General features: G+C 38.6%; 1 protein-coding gene across 1 annotated transcript in view; it reads right to left on the bottom strand.

Moving 5' to 3' along the window:
- Window positions 1-17,084, bottom strand: part of LOC125481512 (transmembrane protein 245-like) — a gene marked incomplete at its 3' end in the record, with an annotated part of 19,039 nt that extends 1,955 nt beyond the window's left edge. Inside the window, exons 1-4 of the mRNA XM_048593175.1 lie at window positions 16,944-17,084; window positions 15,953-16,051; window positions 15,297-15,428; window positions 616-738 (exon numbers count right to left, since the gene is read on the bottom strand). Of these exons, the coding sequence (XP_048449132.1) occupies window positions 616-738; window positions 15,297-15,428; window positions 15,953-16,051; window positions 16,944-17,084 (495 nt within the window). The remainder of the gene's footprint in view (window positions 1-615; window positions 739-15,296; window positions 15,429-15,952; window positions 16,052-16,943) is intronic.
- Between the last annotated feature and the right edge of the window lie 237 nt (window positions 17,085-17,321).

The following is a 17,321-nucleotide window of genomic DNA, read 5'->3' as shown; positions in this document are numbered from 1 at the left end:
GACTCAATATTGAGTTCAATAATTTTAGGGCCTAAACTCTCCCATGTCCCAGCCCCCCACCCCACACACCAGGCCTTGTTACCACATAGCCTGCCATTACACACCCTCTGTTGTTAGTCACTAACAGTCCCCATTAACTACTATTCATCCCCGCAGCCTGATCGTTAGCAACTCCTTTGTCTGTCCAAGACAACAAGGTGCAGAGCTGGATGAACACAGCAGGCCAAGCAGCATCTTGCAGTTCCTACTATCTCCTTTGTCTGTCAAACTGTCTTTCTCTCTCTTTGAGCTCCATCCTATCGTTTACTCCCTACCTCACCCACCTCCCTATTTTCTGCATATAAACTGACGTTTTCCCAGCCACCATCAGTTCTGAGGAAGGGTCACCGGACCCGAAACGTTAACTCTGTCTTCTCCTTCACAGATGCTGCCAAACCTGCTGAGCTTTTCCAACAACTTTTTGTTCCTGATTTATAGCATTCGCAGTTCTTTTGGTTTTTATAAAGAAGGAGTGTTTGTATATAAAATTCCAACAGCTTTTATTAATATTAAAATGATCCCACAACATCGAATAAAGTACAGCTTATAATGTAGTTTCAACATTAAACTTCTTACCAATGAAAGGGCAAAGTTGAGAAGTGCTGTACCACTGTGGAATAGAACTGTCAATAAGGTGGTTGCAGTCGTGAACAGCAAACTCACATTTCGGCTCATCACAATCCAGAGAGACTCCAATATCTATGGAAATACAAATGTGAAAAATCAGAAGTGCTCTCAGCTGCACTCACCCCTTTGCCAAATCGATAATTACCTAGGCCCCAACAGCTGAGGGCAATACAACAAAATCAGACACGTATGGAAGTCAGAAGATATTACCCACAACACATGTAGAATGGATTAAAACAAATTTTGCTGAACGTTATTAATAGAAGTTTAAAAACCTGAAACAACATCAGCAAATGTTTTGGACAAAAAGAGTGTTTAAATCACCAATCCTGTCAATCACATAAAATTGTTTCTTCCTTCTAGATAACTGCCTTTATTCATGAAGAATTCAAGTAAGAGAAAGGCTAAAACCCATTAGAAATGTGGACCCAAAGCAGGAACTGGATTAATCTCTAGGTCAAACATGGAAGTTTTTAGGTTTGTGAAATTAGGGAATATAAACTCAAGGAATGGGAGGAGTGGACAATATGGTCCATTGAGCCTGCTCCACCATTCGATAAAATTATGGTTGATCTTGGGTTAAACTTTCCTGTTTGCTCTCCATGCCTTTTATTTCCTCAACCGCAAAAAAATCTGTTCATCTCAGTCAAAAGTAGTCTCCACAAACCTCAGGGACAGAGAATTCAAAAGTTTTACGACTCTTTTGACTGAAGAAATTTCACTTGTTCGACACCTAAATGATTGGCCCGTCATCCTGAGATTGCCCCTATATTTTTGTTTCCACTGGTCATGGAATCTATCTCTCAGCATCTAACATAAAGCGCCTTCAGAATCTTATTTCAAAGCGATCATCTCTCATTTCACTGAACTTCCCAGAGTATTTACGCTAAACAACCAAGCACTTGCCATAGGACAACCCTCAGCCTTAGGACAAACTTAGGGAAGCTTTGCTATACAGTCTCCAAGGCAAGTATATATTTTCTTAAATGTAGAGGCCAAAGCCGACCATACTGCTTCAGATTTCACCAAAACTTTTTACAATTGTAAAAGTCTTCTTTATTTCCCACTCCAATCCCCTTGCAAGAAGGGCAACAGACTTTTTGCTTTCTTGATTACTTCCTGTTCTTGCATGTTAATTTACTACATACCTTGCACAAGCACACAAGAAGTTTTGAACATAATAGTTGAAAGTTTTACACTTTTTTAATGAAATATTTTTATATCCTTTGAACCAAAGTGAGCACCTTCACACTTATACCATCTGCGCCTTTTTGCCAATCACTTAATCTGTCTATATTTCTTTACAGCTTTTATGTCCTCCCCACAGCTTACCATTCCATCTAACTTTGCAAGATCAACAAACATGGATACATTACCAATTCTTCAAATCAGTCAGTCATCCAGGCAGAATAACAAGCCCAGAGAGTACAGCTTGCTGTAGCAAAGCATCAACCTATGATAGTGAAAGTAGAAGATAGGAAACAAAAGATATGGAAACAAACAGTGTGAGAGTTTCACTGTATGATGAAAAAAGTACTCAAATAGTCTATTAGTTCAAGTCTCTCAAGATTTATCCTAGGTCTTCAAGTGCCTCATGGCCGTCAAAGCTCCTTTGTCACCTCCAGACTTGACTACTTCTGTAGTCTGTTGGCTGTTCATCTATTCTCCACATGCTATAAAATTTTGGGAGTTTATTCCAAACTGTTGGTTGAAATCCATCCAGCACCAATACCTCGGCTTTGTTCTTCACAATGCCAAGCTGGTAAAAGTTCACGTTCATCCAGGGCTATTTGTCGTACAAGCAGCACAACAACAGGAAAGAATTCAAATGTAATGGTAGTGCAAGGTACCACAGCAATCACGTGGAAGCTGATCTTATGTTTGAAGACAATGTTTCTTCCAGCGAGGATGTGAAGAATAGACAGAAGCTTTTGGAGCTATGAGTATTAATCCTCCCAAAGACACTTTTCATTCAAAAGATACAATATTCACCTTGATCATTATAGATTGACTGCAGTTTTCTTGGGTATGTCTATCTAGGCTTGCTGTTTCAATTTACAAAATTCTCCTTGTTACGCAATCAACAGAATTATCTGGATTTTTCTTATGTGCAGCTGAGAAAGGCACTCTAATATTAGTGATTTGATGCTCACATGAATTCGATTTTTTTTTATAAAAGGTATTCATTCACAGGATGTGGGCAACGCTGGGCCAGCATTTATTGCCTATCCCTAGCTGCCTTTGAGATGGTGGTGATAAGCTACTTTTTTAAACCGCTGCAGTCTATTTGCTGTAGGTAGACCCAAAATAACTTTAGGAATGGAGTTTAAAGTAGTTTAATCCAGTGACACTGAAGGAACTGCGATATATTTCCAAAACTGGATGGTGAGTGGATAAGGAAGGAACTTTCAAGTGATGACGTTTCCCATGTATCTGCTGCTCTTGTCCTTCTGGATGGTGCTGGTTGTGGATTTGGAAGGTGCTGTTTAAGCAGCCTTGAGGAATTTCTATAGTACATATTGTAGATAGAACACATTGTTGCTACTTTGCATTAGTGGTGGAGGGAGTAAATATTTGTGAATGTGATGCCAGATTGCTTTGCTCTTGGATGGTGTCAAGCTGTTTGAAAGTTGTTGCAACTGCTTTCATCACGTAGTTGAGTTTTCCATTACTTCTGATTTGTGTCTTGTAGATAACGGACAGGCTTTAGGGAGTTAGAAAGCAAGTTATTCGCGCAGCAAGGTTTTAGCTTCTAATCTGCTCTTGTAGCAAATAATCTTATGCGACTAGTCCAATTCAGTTTCTGGTCAAGGGCAAATCTCAGGATGTTGACAGCAGGAGATTCAGTGATGGTCAGATTCCCTCTTGTTGGGCATGGTCATTGCTAGGCACTTATGTTGCATGAATGTTACTTGCCACTTATCATGCCCAAATCTGAATATTGTCCTGGTCTTGCTTCATTTGGACATGGACTGCCTCAGTATCTGAGGAGTTATTAATGGCATTGAACATTGTGCAATCATTGGCGAATATCCCCACTTCTAACTTATGTTGGAGGGAAAGTCAGTGATCAATCACCTGATGATGTTTGGACCATGGACAGTCCCCTGAGGGACTGTTGCAGAAACGTCTTGGAACCGAGGTGACTGACCTCTACTCACTACAACCATCCCACCTACCTTACCATTGACACCAGTTTTGCTAGAGTTCCCTGATGTCACATGGCCACATATGGCCTTGATGTCAAGAGCAGTTATACTCAACTCACCTTGAATTCAACTCTTTTGCCCATGCCTGGGCCAAGCCTGTAATGAGGTCAGGAGCCGAGCACCCTGACAGACCCAAACTGAGCAGTGTGCAGGTAATTGCTAAGCAAGTACTGCTGGATAGCACTGTTGATGACACCTTCCATTAATGTACAATTCCTTCACTTTGCACAGTCATTATCTCTATTCAGAAGGTAAACTTTCATAGTGTACTGACGACTATTTCGTAATATTTCTGAACAGGATGTGAAAGTAAGCCAGAATGCAACTAATCAAGTACAAATAGTACATCAGAAGTAATCATGCAGGAAGTCAGTATAACTTTGAACACTGTTTAGCATGGAGAAAAGTTAGGTAGAGGGGAAAATTCCTGCTATTCTTCTAAAATACACCTTAACCCAACTTCAAGTACCATATTCTCCAGCAGTAATCTTTTCATATTACAAACACATAAATGAAAAGAGAGAACTCATCCAAAAGCAAAAGATTTTCATTTCAGCAGTTAGGGCTGGAGACAAAACCAAGTTACAGAAACGAAAATACAAAGTGCCGACTTCCTGTGCCTAGAGTGGAATCCGAGAGCTAATAGTCCCCTTAACGCGTTGTTAATCTGGTTAAGATCACTACGTAGTTCATTCTGCTCAACGTGATGCAAGATTATCTTTTCTTTCTGGATTAATTTCAATTGTCAGATGTTTCATTACAAGTCTGATCCTAAAAGTGTTTTGTGCCTAGAAATGAGTGGGGGTATAAAAAAAAACAAACTGCTGCCTCGGGATTGCTGTGACTTTTGGATTGATGCATGTCAATTACAGCCAGAAATTTTCTAGTGCTGGATATTCACTTTTAACTCCAAGAAGTTGCCTAATTGAGGTGTATACACCTTGATTGTCTGCTTCAGATCTACTATCAGTAGGGCTAGGTGCAAGTCGTAAAGCTAAGCTGTGTGGGCACTCCTCAGAATGATCACTCTGTCAGCATAAAGAAAAGGAAATGAGATAGGGAGTTCCTTGATATCAGTCCCACCACACTTGCATCAGTTTTCCACTTTGACACTGCTCATTAGAACATCCATCAGCATTATCTTTCTGCTTATCCCCTTCCCTCACTGTGCATCAGCATGAAATCCTTGTGCAACAGGTGGGGACAGAGGCCTTGTATTCTTTTTCCCTCTGCTTTGCACTGAAAATTCCCTTCTCAAATAGAAAGGAGGAAATAGGCTTTGAAAACAAATATAATGGGTTCTAAAGATTACTTTTTATCATCATAATTTTTTGTCCACATTTCACATAACCATACTGCACTCTGTGCCCGGATTGCACTTTTGATCAGAAAGTACAAATGAGGCTGGTCAAGTTAAATCGCGTCTAGTTTTCTCCAGACGGAACACACTGGAATGCTGTTTGATTGTATTAAAAACCTGCCAAAAACAGAAAGGCTATTCAACCACAGCTAATATATTTTGGAAAAAAAGAATAACCTGTCAAAGAATTCAAACTCAGAACCACGTTTAGATTCAAGTACATTAATACGTGAAGCTAATTAAAATCAATTTGTTAAGTATTTAGCCAAACATGTAACAAAAATGTTTCATCACAGGAAAACTTCATACAACTACTTCTGATCCCAACAAACGTCAATAGCAACTTTAAAATATTCAGAGGATCATAAATAGATTCAACTCAAGTTGGCACCACACAACTGCAAAAAGAACTGTGTGTCATCTTCAGGACAGATGTAACTTATTCCAGGCCAATGATACTCTGTTCCTAGGAAAATGGCTCACAAAGTATGTGCTAAAGCAGAAAAGTTTGGTCTCAGTTTGAGGCTCCAATACTTTTAGTTTTAAAAAAAAGGTTGCTGTTAAATGCACATGAATTATTTCATCTGTATACTTTACTGGAGTGTTAAGGTATTTTTAAACTCTTAATTCACAGCCCAAGTAATGGGCAATCTGCTCTGTGCTTTATAGGACTTTGTTGCTTTGCCAAAAAAAGCATATTATTAAAATAGAATTTGTAAGCTTGAAGGCACATTATTCCTATGTAGCGCTCATGTATAGATAGCATGTTCAGAAATAAAACTGGGCAAGACTTGAATTGGTTCAGCAGAATATTGTAAATAATTGTGGCGCCGGCATTGAACTCTCTAGCGATCCACTAATTACAAGTTCCCATCTTCTATTAGTTAGTAAATCCTCTATCCATGCTAATTACTATCCCCAATGCTATGGGCTCTACGTACTGACTAGCCTAACATATACCTTATTGAACTCAGCTCTTCTTCAAAGTTACTTAGCCTAGCAAAGTAAATTCCCACTTTTTAAAAATCTTCTGTATTCTAGTGATTGGAACCAGGTGGATCACATTGACTAAGATCCTTGATTGGCATTAACAACTTGGCTGACCAATATGAACAGGGTATTCAGAATCTCCTCACCTCAGTGATTGACTCTGAGCTGGCTGACCATAGCCAGTGTACTGTGCACGTGTAGATAAAGGGTGACTTGGTAATGGGATACCAGCCTCTGCAGTTATTTTATGTATTTATATTTTTTACTTGCTATGATATAACAATGCACTTGCACAGTAACATTTATTATTAATTTCTGATTAAACAGAATCAAGGCATTAGAACAAATGTTTTAATTCCAAAGTGAAATTGAAGATCAGCAAGAAGCATCTCCATAAAAGAGTCAACGCTAACAAAAACCAAACAATAACGTCTGTCTCAGTTATATGCTGCACCCTACTGGCATGACTGAAATCAAATGTGGTACAAGATCATTTTCAAGGGATACACAAGCAGGGATCAGAGGTTTCCAAGGACCTTGAAAAATCATGCTTTGTTGCAAATTTGAAGAGTTTTAAGTTTTGACTTTTAGAATCAGAGACTGAAGAAAAAAAAAACGAAGGTAAAATTAAAGGAAAATAAGACCATTAAGCTTAGTGACAACCAAAAACTGCAACTTGCAAGAAGACAATTTAATAACAGGATTCACAATCAAAGTCAGAGAAAAGATGTACAATAACCCAGATCAACAACAGCAGTCCATGTTTAGACGTTCACTGCGGTAAGTAACAGGACCCAGAAGTTCAGCCTCCTCAGATGTGGTGTTTACCCAGAAAATTTAAACTCTTGAGGAGGATAATTAAGCTTACAGGCCTCTAGAAAATAAAATAAAACTCCCCAAAACTGATGCTGGTGATTTATACTTGATGCCCTATATTTGCTGAGATTTTTACCAAATCCTCCTTCTGCCATTAAACCAAGGTGTATGAGCTTGATTAGCAATAGTAAAATGTATAGGAAGGGCTTAAAATAAACTTGCCACCTAGATAAAAAATTTTAAAAAACCTAAACCTGTCCCTTCAACTCAGATGCTGTTCCATCCTTCTTAATCTAATATAATTATATCTTTCAACCTCATGTTTATTTAATTTCATCTTTAATGCTACAATATTGGTTACCTCATTTAGATTTCCACATTTTAAGCACTCTCTGGGTATAGACTTTTTTTGAAGTTCCCGTCCTGGGTTTATTGATAACTATTATATTTTGACTTTACTTGATTTATTACTGTCACATGTACCAAAATACAGTGAAAAGTGTTGTCTTATGTGCTTTGCAGACAGATTGGATTACAAGTGCATCAGGGTAATAGAACACAGTGCAGGATACAATATTACAGCTGCCAAGAAGGTATAGAGAGATCAACATTAACATCAAAGAGGTCCATTCAAAGTCTGATAACAGCGTGGAAGAAGCTGTTCTTGAATCTGTTTCCCGATGCACGAGGATGTATATCTGAAGTCAGCGGACTGGAGGCTGGTTTGCATGATGGACTGGGCTGTATTCACAACTCTCTGTAGTTTCTTTTGGTCTTGGGAAGAGCACTTGCCATACCATGCTGTGATGCATCCGGATATAGATGCACCACAGAAAGTATCCTAAAAATTTGTCCGAGTCTTCAAGGATATGCTGAATTTCCTTAATCTCCAGAAGTAGAGGAGTTGCTGTGCTTTTTTGACTGTAGGGTCAACGTGGGACGACCAGGACAGATTGTTGATGATTGTCATTTCCAGAAATTCAATGCTCTTATCCATCTCCACCTCAGCACCATTGATGCAGACGGGGCGTGCCCTCCCCTCCTTTTCCTGAAGTCAACAACCAGCTCCTTTGTTTTGCTGATGTTGGAGAGATTGTTGTCTTTACACCATGCTGTTAAGCATTCTATCTCCTTCCTGTTGCAAGTTCTAGTCTCTTCCACACAGAAGAACTTTAACTCTTGCTTTAAATATCCCCTCTGCCCTAACCTTGAACTAATATCTTTGCCAAGTTCTCCACCTCTGCCATGCCCTCTCCAAACTCATTTTTGTCCATAAGGCTCACCTCCTTTCCATCTACCCTCTTCCCACTAACCTGATCATCCAACTCCCTGTCCTAATCTCCATGTTTGCCAACATTATTAATGGTAATTTTGCTTCAAGTTATGCCACCCAAATCCCAGAGTTTGACATCGGTTTTGTATCTTACACAAAATAAATACTTATTTTATTAAATATACAATAACTTTAGCAGAGAAGAAAATTTTAAAAAGATCAACTAATAAATGTCTATGCTTTGAACTAGAAACAAATTTTTTCAGCCCCAAGTCACAAAAAAAAATACACAAACAGTTAAGTGATAAATAAAAGAAAGATAAAACTGGCCAGATTGCTTCTACGGTTTCCACAATGCATCACTTCACAGGATTTTTCCACTCACTCACGGGATGTGGGCATATTTGGCTAGGCCAGCATTTATGGTCCACCCCGAATTACCCAATAGGCAGTTAAGAATCAACCATAGTGCTTTGGATCTGGAGACACCTGTAGGCCAGATCAGGACATTTGTGAAAGGACATTTGTGAATCCAGATGGGTTTTCCTGACAATCAACAATGGTTTCATGGTCATCATTAGATCCTTAATTAAATTCATCTGCCACAGCAGGATTTGAACTGCTTCCCCAGAATATTAGCTGACTTTCTCAATTAATAGTCTAGCAATAATACAACTAGGCCATTGCCCCCCCTCTAATGTAGATGAGGACTCCTTCGGTTGCTTTTATAGAGGTGATCAGGGTTACCTTTTCAGTTCAATCACATACAGGCACTGATATTTCTAACTCAGCTTTCTGCTCTTTGGGTTTCCAAAAGCTGGAAGGGGAGATTAGGCAGGTAGCTTTCAAATATTTATGCTGTGTTGTCAGCAACCAAATACTTATCAGAAAATATAGCTCAAAAAAAAGGGAAAAAAAAATCAACTATGGCCCTGAGAGACTGAACATCTGAACTTGAATATAGGGTGCCTTCCAGACTCTCCAGAATAAATTTCCAGATACTGACCTGGTTAATAGCCAACTTCTGATATATGTTTAAACACAATGCTCCTCCCAGGGTCACTGTGTCTGTCAGAACTCTCTTAAATCAATAATCTGGTTGCAATTAACCTCCTTTCTTGGCCTCACAAACAAACAAAAGCTTATTTAGTTTGTTCTTTTCCTTTTACCATGAGCTGTTTCCCAAATTTTACAAGTCATCTTCAGCTCACAATTTCTAATTCACAGTTTCAAACTAAATTAATAAAAAGAATAAAAATAAAAATAACAAAAAATTATCGAGGGTTCTAACAGTAACAATATCTTACTTGATTATTACAAAGATAACCTTCATCCTTCTCAATCTGTCTACTTTTGATAAGGTTGACCAGATCATCTTTCTCTAATACCTCTCCACTATTATCCATTCATATGTAACTGCTCTCCCCTTATTTTATCCTACTTTTCTAGCATTTGTGTGACCACTCTTCCTGATTCTGCACCATTACCTCTGATCTCCACTAAAGATTCAACCTGAGTCCTCACCTATTTCTCAACCACATATAGTGACATCATCCAAGAGTACAGAGTTAGTTTCCATATCTGCATCTCCATCACCTTTCTCTCCTCCTCCATCATCACTGAAGACCAGGCTGTTTATCTGATGTCCAATATTGGACAAACTGAAACTTCATCCATTTAAATATTGGAAAGACTGTAGCCATTTTTTGGGTCCCAGCTCCCAATTCCTTTTCCTAGCTACTGACTCCAGTCCACTCCCTGGCAACTGATTTAAGTCAGCCTGTTCACAATTTTGTGTCATAATGGTCATGAAATGAGCTTGCAAGCTCATTTCATGACCGTTACGACACAAAATTGCCTAACATCATTAGTTTCAGTTTATCTGCTGCTGAATTCTTAATTATGCATTTGCTACCTTCAGACTCAGCTATTCCAACTTCTCTTGGCTGTCTCCTCCATTCCACGTTTTGTAAACTTCAGGTCACCCAAAGCTCTGCTGCTCTTTGACTCGATAGAGTCCTGATTGCTTATCAGCTGTGCATGCTAATCTATTATAGAGGGGCATTACAAGAGCACGGAAGAGATATTGTACTTGCACAAGAGACTTGTTAGACCTCATGTGGAGTATTGTGTAAAGAGAAATCGGATGTCCTAGTGAATCATCAAATGTTAGTATGCAGACATAGCAAAGGAATGTTGGTGTTAATCCCAAGGAGAATGGGTTAGAAATACTAAATTGCTTTAGAATCAGTTCAGAAAAAGGGCAGAGAGAGGGCAAAATCTCAGTTGATGGAAAAAGATCTGAAGTACTAGCATAGAAGGTTACATTGTCCATACTATTATAATGGAGACAGAAACTGGGAGAATGAGATAGTATTCTTAAAGGAAATGAGGTGTGAGGAAGTATTATTTGATGATCTATCCCAAGAAAGGGAGACAGAGATATCAAAGGAGATCACTTTGATAACAGAATAAGACAACCACACAAAAGCAGAAGAAGCATGAAAATTGGAAGTCAATTAAATTTTCCAGTTCAGGGTGAAAGCAAGAAACAGCATTAATACAGCCTTCAATACACAGTACCAGAAAAGGAAGGGAACAATGAGGCCCAAGAACGATATATCTGGTTTTATATGGTTAAAATACCACACAAATTTCATCTCTTAATTTTTCGTTTAATCTATTTTAGCCAATTCTTATGGTTTCCAGTATCACAGTTGCCGGCCTTCAGCCATTTCAATTATTTTTATGTGATATTAAGAAATGGCTGAAGGCACTGAATACTGCAAAAGCTCCTGGCCCTGACAACTGTACTGAAGACTTGCACTGTAGAACTAGCCTCTCCCTTATCCTAGCTGTTGTAGTTCAGTTGTTCAGATACGTCCTGTCCATGGAAAAGGAGGACAAATCTAACTCATCTAATTACGACAGCATTCATCCACTGTCAATCTTCTACAAAGTGATGAAAGCGGTCATCATAAGGGCTCTTCAGCTGGTCATATTCAACAATAAACTGCTCACTGATATTCAGTTTGGGTTCCACTAGGCCCACTCAACTCCTGACTTCATTACAGCTTTGGTCTTGAACATGGACAAAAAGAGATGAACTCATGAGGGGAAATTAGGGCAACTCCTTGATATCAAAGCAGAAAATCTTTCCTCCAAGTTGTTTTCTAGCATCTGTGTGACCTCTCTTCCTGATTCTGCATGATTACCTCTGGTCTCCACTAAAGATTTAACCTGAGTCCTCACCTATTTCTCAACTACATATAGTAACATCATCCAAGAGTACGTGGGGTCACGTCTAGCGCAAAGCAGGATAGTTGTTGCTTGAAGTCAACCATCTCAGCCCCAGAAAATCGCTGCAGAAGTTTATCAGCCCAAACATCTTCAGCTACTTCATCAATAACCTTGCTTCCATCATACAATCAGAGGTGAGGACATTCACTGATGTTTGCATAATATTCGCAATATTTGCGACTTCTTCGACACTGAAGCAATCTGTGCCCGATGCAGCCAGATGTGGACAACATTCAGACTGGAGCTGATGAGTGACAAGCAACATTCATGCTACACAAGTCCCAGACTATGACCATCTCCAACAAGACAGAATCCAAACTTCACCCCTTGAAATCTGGAAGTGTTACAATTGCTGAATGCTCCACTATCAACATACTGAAGATTACCACTGACCAGAAACTGAACTCGATTATCCATACAAATACTGTAGCTACAAGTGCAGGTCAGAGGCTGGGAATTCTATATGGCCAAAAATTTGCTTCCTGATTCCTCAAAGTCTGTCTACCATCTGCAAGGCGCAAGTAAAAAGAGTAAGGAGCACAGTCAATGAAAGTGGAGACTTCACCTGAGGACCTGAGACAAACACCAAGGGACTTTATTTGGAAATTTTGCGCAGAGAGAAAAAAAAAAAGGTGTTTCCAGTAAGATTCACTACGAGTAGTAAAGACTCCAGAGCAAGAGGTGAACGGGAGAGGATAAAAGGTGCAGATCAGGTGGTCTACCTGCAGTGAGACCAGCAGCAGACTGACGTCATGACCTACAACACGATGAGAATGCATGGCAATGAGCTGATAGGTGACGATCTCTAGTCTTTAAAGTCTTTAACGTCTTTCAGTGTTTAGGTCTCCAGTTATTTTCTCCTCCCCTTTCTTAAAGTTAGCTTGTTAAGTACAAGGTAGATATTGGCATTTTAAAAAAAAAATCAGTTGCCAGGGTACAAGAACTGCATAATTTACGAAAACTCAACAACTAGAATTTCCCCTGCTTTAAGCAGTTTTAGAACTGTTGACCTAGCAGTGGGTGTAGAACAAAGAGAGTCTAAAAATGTTTTTCGCATTTAAAACTCCAATCCCCTATCATTCATTTACCTCAGGGGTGATATTGTTCATGAAAAGGGATGGCAGTCTACAACCCAACGGAAGGTGCATGCATTCTTCATGGCATTGACATTTCCAGAGATCTAACAAGAGGCAAGCAGTAACGTCACCGGACTAGCAATCCAAAAACCCAGTCTAACGGCCTAGGGACATGGGTTCAAGTAACACCATGGCAGACAGCGAAATTAAAAAGCTAGTCTCATGGTGACCATGTAATCACCCAATAAAGAAATCGGTCATCCTTACATGGTCTGGCCTATATGCAACCTCAGACCCACAGCAATACGGTTGACTCTTAACTACCCTCCGAAAGGACCTAGCTAGCAATTCAGTTCAAAGAGCCCAGCCAGCAGGCCCACATGCCATGAAAGAATTAAACAAAAATAAAATCAGTAAATATCAATGTGGGAAAAAAGTGAAATAAATCAAAAGAAACATTAGCAGGAGACTATTTTTTATTGTATATCTGTAATATTATAATGTCTTATAGTCTTTTTTTTAGTAGCTGTAGCTCCACTACAACAATAACATATCTATACAGCATCTATAATAGTGATGAAATGTCCCAAAGCACTTCACAGTAATATTATTAAACTAAGCTTGACACCAAGCCACTTCAGGCAATATCATGTTAAGTTACCAAAAGCTTACCTCTTTGACCAAGCTTTAAGAAATGCCTTTATGTGGCAAGAAAGATAAAGAGTTGGAAAAGTTCAGGGAGGGAATTCCAGAGCTTAAAGCTTAGGCAACTGGAGGCTTGGATACTAATGGCTTAGCAATTATAATTGGCAATGCACAAGAGGCTAGAATTAAAGGAGCACGTATCTTGGAGGTTTGTGGGTTTGGAGGACATTACAGAGATGGAGAGGAGGAAACCTGTGGAAAGATTTGAAAATAAGGATGGGGATTTAACTTGACTGAGATCCCATGTAGGTTAACAAACACGGAGCTGATCAGGTTTTGGGACTTGCTGCAAGTTAAGATGTGGAATTTTGCATGTCCTCCCGTATACAGAAAGTACAGGGTGAGGGAGACCAGCCAGGAGTGCACTGGCATACTTGAACCTAGAAGAAACTATGATACAATGAAGGTTTTAAAAGCAGTTCAGCTGAAACTCTAAGGATACAGGATTCTTTTTTGTTGTCAATCTAAGGAATAAAATAAACAACAACAATAAATTGCCACTCAGCATTGACCTATTTGTTGCCTAATAGGTTATGCTTGTTAAATATTTCTGACATCTGTAAACCTTGGAAAAAAACATTCATTACAGATATTTTTGGAGAATCTGAAGTGGTTTATGGAATTCTGCCCTCCTTCCTCTGACAAAAGTGGTAAATGATTTCATGGGGGAGGTGATGGCCTACCAGTATTATTGCTGGACTATTAACCCAGAGACCCAAATAATGTTCTCCAGACCCGGGTTTGAATCCCACCACAGCAGACAGTGGAATTTGAATTCAAAATTAATCTGGAATTGAGGTACTAATGATGACCATGAATCTATTTGACAATTGTTGGAAAATCCCATCTGGTTCACTAATGTCCTTTCGGGAAGGAAGCTGCTGTCCTTACCTTGTCTCGTCTGCAAGTGACTCGAGATCCACAGCAATGTGGTTGACTCTTAACTGCCCTCTAGACAATTAGGAATGGGTAATAAATGCTGCCTGGCCAGCAACACCCTCATCCCGTCAATGAATAAAGAAACGAAAATTTCCAAACGTGAGTGTTGCTTTTAACTAGCTCTTCATGGTACAGATTAATTCTATTTCTTACACTAAAGGCTACAATCAGGGAGAATACGCACCAAACATAATTGAACAGTAGTCAGAATTTGATTCATAGTTATATAATTTTTTTTGAAAGCCTTCTCGAGAACGTGGTCCATTTTAGCAATGCATTACTGTGAGGCAGCTAAGATTAGTCACTAATACATTGGGACATTTCATAGTACAGAACTGCAGTATTGTCTAAATTTTTTAAGATAAATATTTGCAGGGTCAAAATTTGCGTACTTCTTACCAAACAGTATTGTGGGAGTACCTTCACTGCATTAATTCCAGTGGTTCAAGAGGGTAGCCTACTTTCTTAACAAACTTCACACGTGGATGTTAAAAAAAAATCCACATTTAAACACATTTTTATTTAAAGGCCAGAAATATTGTATTTTGAATTTCATTGTTTAAACAATTATTCTTAGAACTAATTGTTTTATTATACTGAATTGTGAATCTACTCTCTGGATTAACCATCTCTGAACCTCTGCAATTTCCTTTCATGAATCCTGGTCTGTTAGGTCTTGCCAATTTATTACTGGGACAATGCAAATATCATGGGGAAAAAGGGAAGGAATAATCAGAAAAAGGACAGTATTCAAGTTAAAAACAAATGTAAAATGTAGCTCAAACAGAACATTAAAAAAAATTACTAAACAGTCTAAATAAGTTACTGTCTACAGAATTTAAACATTGGTACAAAAAGATTATTTGGTAGATTTTAAACGATGCTGTTAAGGCTTCAGCCTCAGGACCATATTACAAAAATAACATCTCTACTTTTAACTAATTTATATTAAAGATACTCACAGAAAGAAAAGTTTCAATGTTTTCATGAATAAAAGAGGCAACATCCTGCCAGTCCAAAATGTCTCCGAGCCAACTACTTTGGCGATGGATAGTGAATTTGTGACCTTTGTGTCTTCCAGAATGAGTTACATTCTAAGGAATGAAGTAAAGAAATGTTAAAGCAAATTGTCGAAATGTGTATCCTAGACAACTGTTCACTCTTTTCATTAACTTCAATTACAGTGGAAAAGATATGTGATATTGAGCTCCAAACATCTCACAAAAGCTCTGAATGAAACCTTTGAAAATAGATGAGAGGTTGGCTGAAGAATAATATTTGTTATGAGAAAGATGTCCTATTTGGCAAGTGCTTAATGGAGGATCCACAAGGAGACGATGATTATAGACGAGGCTAAGAAGTACAGGAAATATGACAGAGCAGACATCGAGATAAATGAGACAATTTGGGAGACGTAGTAGGGAAAAAGAGACAACAAAAAGGAAGTATATCAGATAAATACTATAGAGAAAGTAATGTGAAGTGTCCTGCACTTTTATTTTGTTGCCCATCTACAGAACAACAAATTCTGTTTTTCAATTAATTATTTTCACTGGATTTACATGTTAAGAATATTTATAATTCAATTTTGGACCACTTCTTTCTTTTTAACACTCACCTTCACAAACCAATTATGATACAATCTGTCCCATAGCTCCAAGACTTGTTTCTCTATAACTGCTGTATTGTTCATCTTGTCTCCTAACATCTTATGAAGCTGAACAATCAAAAATAGTAAACATACTTGAATAAAAAGGTTAAATATGAAGTAAAACTTAGTATCAAGTATTTTTTAATACATTTTCAGAGAAAACATTCCCAGGCACTTTAGCGGTAATCAGAGGATGGCGAGATCATGAATGGAACAAAGATAGAGAAGGCAACAAAAAGTATATTCAAAGAGTAGTTTGAGAAGGTTTGTTAAGAGGAGAAAGAATCTCTTTTGAATTGCCAGTATATCTTTTCTGAAACACAGGACCAAAACTGTATGCACTATTCCAGGTGTAGCCTCATCAAGACTTCCTTATTTTTAAACTCAACTCTCCCATAATAAAGGTCAAAATTCCATTTGCCACTTTAATTACTTGCTGCATCCACATGCAAACATTTTGCGTCTCATACACGAACACCCAGATCCCTCCATGCTGCACATTTTTTGAAGACTTTCTCCATTTAAATAATAGTCTGCCTTTTGATTCTTCCTGCCAAATATATGACCGCACTTTTCTACATTAAACTTCTTCTGCCAAGTTTTCCACTTACTCACCCTGCTGATGCTGCCCATATGTCCTCATCACAGTGCCCTCCGATCTATTTTTGGATCATAAAATTTATATAACATTACACTTTGTACCTTCCTCCAAGTTATTAATATAGTCAATAATTCAGGGCCCTAGGACTGATCCTTGTGGCATTCCATTAGTTGCATCTTTCCAACCTGAAAACGACCCATTAATTATGACTTTTGTCCTCTGTTAACCAATCCTCAATCGATTCTAGCATATTACCACCATACTGTGAGCTCCTATCTTGTGCCATCATCTTTTATGTGGCACCATGCTGAATGCCTCCTGGAAATCCAAATACCACATCTACCAGTTCCGCTTTACCTCTTTATTATCCTCAAAAACACCTCTAGAAAAGTTGTCAAACACGATTTTTCCTTTCACAAAACCATGTTGACACTGTTTGACTGTATTAAGCTTTTCTAAATGTCCTGCTATTTCTTGCTTAACATTGGGCTCGAGCATTTTCTCAATGATCACTGCTGGACTAGCTGGCCTATAGTTTATAAAAACCAAAAGAACTGCGGATGCTGTAAATCAGGAACAAAAACAAAGTTGGAGTTAGATAGATAGATAGACCCTTCCTCAGAACTGATGGTTGAGTTGAAAGAGAAGTTGTTGAGGGTTAGATAGATCAAACCCTAACTTTGTCATCAAGCCTGCCGATAAGGGTGGTGCTGTTGTTGTCTGGCGTACTGACCT

This window comes from Rhincodon typus, unplaced genomic scaffold (assembly GCF_021869965.1).
Source record: "Rhincodon typus isolate 14 unplaced genomic scaffold, sRhiTyp1.1 hic_rhity00002434, whole genome shotgun sequence".
Taxonomy (NCBI): Eukaryota; Metazoa; Chordata; class Chondrichthyes; order Orectolobiformes; family Rhincodontidae; genus Rhincodon; species Rhincodon typus.
The sequence above is the reverse complement of the archived record's forward strand: the minus strand, read 5'-3'. Positions and strand labels throughout refer to the sequence as shown.